Source organism: Rhopilema esculentum, chromosome 6 (genome assembly GCF_057945365.1).
Source record: "Rhopilema esculentum isolate cy_ngs chromosome 6, ASM5794536v1, whole genome shotgun sequence".
NCBI classification, from domain to species: Eukaryota; Metazoa; Cnidaria; class Scyphozoa; order Rhizostomeae; family Rhizostomatidae; genus Rhopilema; species Rhopilema esculentum.
Genome location: NC_142820.1, coordinates 7,023,152 through 7,030,237, shown reverse-complemented (window position 1 = coordinate 7,030,237; position 7,086 = coordinate 7,023,152). Strand labels below are relative to the sequence as shown.

Genomic DNA, 7,086 nt, shown 5'->3' with positions numbered 1-7,086 from the left:
CAAAACGTTTATCTCACTGGTATTTGGAAACGCCAGAAGCTTTGCGGTAGAGATGCGACTAAGACACTTTGCTATTAAAAAAGTATTGACAAATTCAATATAAACATATGAATGATTTAGAAATGATGTTATATTTCTGAAGAAAGTTAATCCTTTTATCCTCGTAACCTGATTTGGATGGTCTAACTTGCAGTCGCCTGCCTTTTGGTGGGATTAATTAGATTCGACGATATAAACGTTAATACAAGTTTCACGACCTGACTTTTCAGACTAAAGAACTGTTCTATTGCACCAAAGTGCTTTAAAATGTTTGTAGAGAAAACTGATTGGTAGCTATCTCACATCAGACAGTATGAATCATGTTTTGTGCAATGATCGTAATGCATCGAGGAGCCTTGTAGAACACCATTCAGTTCAAAGATACAAAAGGCTTCTTCATTACTAATTCATGGGAAATTTATTGTCATGAAATGTTTGCATTTTATTTTGCTTGAAAAAATGATATAGGGTGTCGGATGCATTTGTAGAGACTTTCTTGAGCCGATTTTTCCTCAGAGCCTAGTTCAACAAAAAGATAAAGATGGGACCTTACTGATAAATTTGCAATTTTTTGAACAGTTAATGGTTCATGGTCAGTTTAAACAAGAGCTATTGAAACTTATATGTATTCAACGTAAATGGGTGTATTTGAGGTTTTTTCTCATTATTGTAATTTGAAAAGTGTAAAGCAGTTGCTCTACATTACTAAAAATATCCAACCTATTTGTTTGTAAAAGGTGGGAGCTTCGTCGGCAAAGTCTCGAATCCTTTGGCAAAGAAGGGTTGGCTCACCGATTTCGTCGCCAATTGAGACTTCGAATACGCCGACCCTGCGTGTGAGCCCCTGTAAATTTCATTATTTCGTTCATTAAATTTTTCACCATTTAAGAGCATCTAGATGTTACTTTCACTTTTTGCCCTGAGATGCTTATTTTTCTCTGTGAAATTGAACCTAATAATACTTCTTTGTATCCCATTATTGAATTGTGACTGTTACATGAAGTTGCTGCTGCAGCTGTTTTGATGTTCGGGGAACATCACGTGACTTGATTATTCTTCCATGTGACGACGTTTGTTCAGTTTTGAGTGGGCGAAATATTTGAAGTGAAGAAATTTGCATAAATAAATGAGAGGAAGATGTCGCAAAGGATAGGCTGGTACTGATAAAGATAGTGAAGGTATCCTTGTTCCTTTCTGAAAATGGGACGGGGTATTTTAGGGTATTGCTTAGTTGTATTTATTTTTACTTATTTAAGCCACATTTCGTCAGCCGCTATCGAGAAAAGGCAGTATTCTGAAGAAGAACTAGACAAATATCGATCGTTGCTGCATGATCCAAAAGACGAAGAATACGATGACGAAGAGAGCGAAACTACATATGATAACACTTGGATTGTAGGTTTGGATGCAGCAGATGCTGAAATTGCTAATGATATTGCTAACAAATATGGTTTTGAAAATAGAGGACAAGTACCACATATAGACGGAGTTTATAAATTTTATTTTCACGATCACCACGAAGATAAGAAGGAAGTACACGAAACCGAAGATGATCGTGCTGAACATGATGTTCCCTCTATTCACAGTACGAGCACCAGCAAGATACACGTTAGAACGAAACGAGATCATGTTGAGCATGCTAATCTTTTACGTTCTCACCCGCAAGTCAAATGGGCAAAGCGAGAACGTCTTCTATCGAGAGAGAAGAGGGAAGGAAGGCCTAGGCCAAAGTCAGACGAGGAACTTAATTTCAATGATCCATTGCTGTCCGAGGAATGGTATATTCTCAACAATGGCCAGACATCAGGTCCTGCAAAATTCGATAGCAAGGTTTTTGATGTATGGAAGAAAGGCTATACGGGAAAGGGGGTTGTTCTTAGTGTTCTTGATGATGGTATGGACCACACTCACCCAGAACTGAAAGACAATTACGACCCGAAGGCGAGTACGGATCTCAACGGGCATGATTCTGATCCTTTTCCAAATGATTCAGATCCTTATAATGCCCATGGTACTAAGTGTTCTGGTACAATCGCTGCGAAAGCTAACAACGGCATATGTGGTGTAGGCATTGCTTATGATTCGAAAGTTGGTGCGATAAGGATGCTAGATGGAAAGGCCACTGACAGTCTTGAGGCCGATGCCTTGTCCTTCAACCCACATCACATAGATATATACAGTTGCTCTTGGGGACCAAAAGACAACGGGAAAACCTTCGGCAGACCTGGTAAACTAGGACGCATGGCTTTAGAGGCTGGAGCAACACTTGGGAGAAATGGTAAATGTTGATCATTTGATTCATACAAACCTATTCTTTAAAGGTTTTTCCACTGACCTTAAATCACGAAATTACTATCTGATATCTTGTAGAACATTTTACATTGTTCGAATGCTATGGCAAGGGTTTTTCCAAGAGTTCATTTGGAGAATTGTGCCAGTTCATTATTAGCAAACAAAATTCTTTAAAAATGTTCTTATTGAACAAAACATAAGAGCCAGGATTTTGAGACAGTATTTTCAATTATTATTATCGAAACACAATTTTATGGAATTGGAATCAATATTTGAATGAACAGCATCTCATGGGAAAATGTAATGTTTGAACACCATACTTCCAAAGATTTAAATCTGAATGCTGCCAACTTCAAAAACAAACTTGACTTTATCACTGTTTGTTTTTTAATCAAATAGATTTTAATCAGCACAAAAATTAGAAAACTCCATATATTTTTAATTATCCTAAGCAGCCAACAAGCCTACATATTCATTTGTGCTAATAAAGATAATGTCCTAGATTCCAGTCACAAACAGTTGATTTTTGGGTGAAAATAAATCCTGTTTATTGTCCTGGTGCCTCTCTGTAGCAGTTTGACAAAACATTACACATTTAAACTGTGATGATCCAAGAACTTAAGGCTTGGTTTGTTGTAATAGTTACATTTCTACCTCTAGGAAGCAAAAATTTACCAAGATGTCTAAAAAATGTCTCTGTTTCTTTTTTAATGCAGCATGGTTCTCCATCAGATACTAAAAAAATGTATTATCTTGTTTATTTTTATTGCTGTTTCCTATTCTATCTGTTAATCTTTCAGACAGATTAATGTGCTCCCCCTGTGGGTTGATAACAACTTTGCTCTTTATAATTTAAAACAATGTGTATGTGTATTGTTTGATGGTGATCTTTGGTCATAAATATTCATGAAATTCTATCATGAAGTTAAAAACAATAATTCTCTAGAGATGTTAGAAGATTGAGAGAAAAATGATTTTTCTATTACAAAAGATTTTAATGCAGGTGCTGGCAGGTACAAAATATCTTAGTAGACAGGTAGTTTTTGTGATTTTTTTTTAAAATTATGAATAATTAATGAGGGTTGTGAATGAATGGGAATATTTTGCAGCTGCATGCTTCGTTTTTCACATTACTTTAAAGCCAAAATGCAAATTTTTCATTGTTAGTTATAACAAATTAATAATTCTGTAGTTTTGCTGTTTTTCCTGATTTATGAAATCCTGTCAAGTTATCACCAAAAAAAGAAGGAATGTTCAGTTTTTTTTCATTTCCATTTTCCTCCCTCAAAATGGGGAACCATTATTTATATTTGCTAGATTCTCAATTTTTCAAAAGTTCTTAATGAAGATCTACAGCATAAAATATTCGAGATATTCTGATTTTGAGGCCAATTGACATTCTTTAAGAAATTTTTACTAAGGTCAAAGTTGACAATCATTCGATCATTCAAATCAATCATGCAATTTATTTATACAATACGTTTTTGGTCTATGATAATGATATGCCTATTCTAAGACTTAGCCAATCCGAACAAATATATATGCTTATTATGTGAGACTTCAAGAAATGAATACAAGTTTGAACCAATTATTTGTTAAAGTTGATAAAATGTAAGCTAATAAAAGAGCATCTTTTTATGTGTAAGCTATTTCGCTTTGCTCAAAGGACTCTAAATAGATACTGTCTGTCCAGATTTAGCCACACAACAGAGGGCATAATGCCTGTTGGTACTTTATGATTTAGAGAAATAGACATTTATGCCTTACATTGAAGGAGAATAAAGAACAACTGGACTCAAGTCAGTCTACAAGTCAGTCTACAACAGTTGTATGATAAAGCAAGTCATTTTACGGTCATCTGTGAATCTTTTTAACCATTTTCTTTTTATATTTTTTCAATATCATCCTTCCTTTTAAACAGGGCTTGGGAGTATATATGTTTGGGCAACTGGCAATGGTGGAATGGCAAAAGATGACTGCAATGCTGATGGCTATGTCAATAGTATTTACACTATTGCTATTGGTTCAGTCAATGATTATGGTGTTTCAACTTATTACTGTGAACAGTGTTCTTCCACAATGGCTGTAACATACTGCAGTGGGCAGCACAAGTATGGTGACAATGAGAGTAAAGCAAATGTCATAACAACATACCTGCATCACCAGTGTACAAAGCACTTTGTTGGCACCTCATCAGCTGCACCCTTGGCTGCTGGAATATTTGCCTTGGTGCTGCAAGCCAACCCAAAGCTATCTTGGCGTGATATGCAACATCTTGTTGTTGAAACTGCTGACTTGACTAGTCCACTTGACCCAGGATGGAGGTCAAATGGTGTGGGGCATCATTACAATGCCAAATTTGGCTTTGGTGTTCTTAATGCTATGAAACTTGTTGAAAAGGCATTGAAATGGAAATCTGTTGGCCCACAGCATGTCTGCCATTTTCCCATCCGGTTGAAGAACAAGGACATCCCAAGTGATGGAGCTTTGAGAATCAAGATAAAAACAGATGCCTGCCAGAGCTGCTTGGCAAAAGACAAAGATGAAAATGGTACATGTAAGCATGCTGTAACAAAGATGGAACATGTTGTGGTCACTGTTACTTTGAGGTACAGAATGAGAGGTGATTTAAGTATTGCACTATTCTCTCCAAATGGCACAAAAAGCAAACTGTTGCACAGACGCCAAAATGATGACTCCAAAAATGGCCTTAAAAACTGGTCTTTCATGACTGTTTACAATTGGGGTGAAAATCCAAAAGGGACATGGGTCTTGACTTTCACTGATAGAGAAAGAGTCATTGCAAAATCTTTGTCAAAACGATATCAGCGTGATATGGAGGAGATATATGTTAAGATGCTGGATAGAAAGAAGAGGAAAACTGAGATGAAAAATTCACAACAGAAAAAAGCAGCAAGCACAGTGGAGAGTGATGACGAAAGTGATGTGAATGATAAATCAGCTGACAGTGTTCCAGAAACAGAAATTTATAAAAGGGCCTTTGATGAACTTCGTAATGAAATGGCATCAAAACCCAAAAATGAGGAAGAGAATGGTGACTTTAAGCGCAATGCTGATGATGATGGTAGAAGGTATAATCAAGATATTGATGATGAAGAGAGGTATGTTGGTAGTCGAGAAAGAAGGACTTTAAATAGTCATACTGCATTGGAAGGCAGTCCTGTTGCAGGTGTGATTGAAAAATTATCACTAACATTATATGGATCAGCTGACTAAAAATATCCTATATTCAAAATTTATTTATTTACATTTTGTTGGGAATCTTTATTGACAAATCTGCATTGAACGAATCTGCAAAGGCTTAGGTGTTGCCTATTTAGAACTCCAGGGTTTAGGATATTGTTTGTCTTGGAGCAGGGGTGGATAATGATTATGAAAGTAACCAAAATGCTCCAAATGTAACAAGTCTCATATCCAATTTGATTTTCTCAGCATTCCAAAAAATCAGCGTTTCCTTCTGGTTAATATTTTTTCCCAATGAAAACTGCATTATATACTACTGAATGTTAAAGTTGATGAACGCCTCTAAATTACAAAAACAAAAGTAAAGAATAGTTCTCAATTTTGTAATATATTTGATAGATTAATCTAGATTTTCTCACTATATTGCATATTTTTCCTGGAGGGGAAGAATGGTAGCATATTACTTTTCAAGCTCTTGCTTGTCTTATCATGAAAGTAGCTGTTGAATTTGTGCAATTAATAAAAATGCTTGCTGTGATATTTATTAGCACCATTTATTTTTTGATGAATTTATTTATACTGGAACATAAGATCATGCAGAAAGGTCTAAGATGTTATTAACTAACATTGTAGTCTGCAGGCTGTTCATATCTCTCTGGTCAACAGATTCAGATTACCGCTATACTTGAAAAAAAATTCTAAATGTGTGCCCACAACTCAGGAAAGTATTTATGTTGGAGGTTAGCGCCAATTTCACGCTAAGAAGAATAGAAATATTTCTGTTGATAGGTATTTTTATCTTCTTTACACAAGCTAGTAAAAAGGTTACAACTTAGATCTAACAGTTTGATACCCACATGAACCTGCCCTCTAGAGAAACGGCAACTTGCCTTAAACGAACCTGGTGCAATTTGTTCTCCTGAAAAACGTGTAGGTATGTCCCTTTCCAGCTATGTTCTCGTATCATTTTCATGGGGGCCACCAGGGCTTACCACAGAGAGGCAGATGGCCTATGTTTGTAATTGTTCAAAGCAGATTTGTTAATATTGCAGATTGTGAATATGTCAGAATGTATTAGCACATAGTAAACGAGTTAGGTTTTAATTAATCACAGAACATATATGTTGTAAAAAACACACAATGGAATTTTATTTCTTAATTGCCTCTTTGTAAAAATTAGGGGAAACATTTCCTGTCAGCTAATATTTGGAAATTTCTTTCCATTCAGTGATGATTCTATTGAAAATATTCCCACAATATTAAAAAATGAAAAAGGTGTTTTTAAAGATTGTAAGGTAGGAGTTACCACAATACGCGAAACAAGAAAATTGATTACGAAATTAACTTTGTTTACACAAGATGCGTTCTCTCAAATGCTTGTCCATCTTTGCTTATGTTCTCGATAAACTTTCAGCATTAAACATACCAAAATATTATTCAAAATGTTATTGAAATGAAGATGCAGTATGGATTTTGAAAAAAAATTAATATTGCTCGGAAAGCAGAAACATGTTATTCTGTATATCATAGTCTAATAGACTACTTTTTAAT

At 35.4% G+C, this 7,086-nt stretch overlaps 1 protein-coding gene across 1 annotated transcript; it reads left to right on the top strand.

Moving 5' to 3' along the window:
• The first annotated feature begins 1,144 nt into the window (after positions 1 to 1,144).
• Positions 1,145 to 6,676, top strand: LOC135685950 (PC3-like endoprotease variant B). Its single transcript, XM_065202065.2, has 2 exons — positions 1,145 to 2,317; positions 4,253 to 6,676. Exons 1-2 carry the CDS (start codon positions 1,240 to 1,242, stop codon positions 5,566 to 5,568), a joined length of 2,394 nt encoding a protein of 797 aa, XP_065058137.1. The 5' UTR covers positions 1,145 to 1,239; the 3' UTR covers positions 5,569 to 6,676.
• Positions 6,677 to 7,086: the final 410 nt, after the last annotated feature.

Bases quoted from the DNA above. Each gene is read 5' to 3' on its own strand.
- LOC135685950 (XM_065202065.2), top strand. From the start codon at position 1,240: ATGGGACGGGGTATTTTAGGGTATTGCTTAGTTGTATTTATTTTTACT. The intron at 2,318-4,252 runs GTAAATGTTGAT...CCTTTTAAACAG, and splicing joins AGCAACACTTGGGAGAAATG to GGCTTGGGAGTATATATGTT.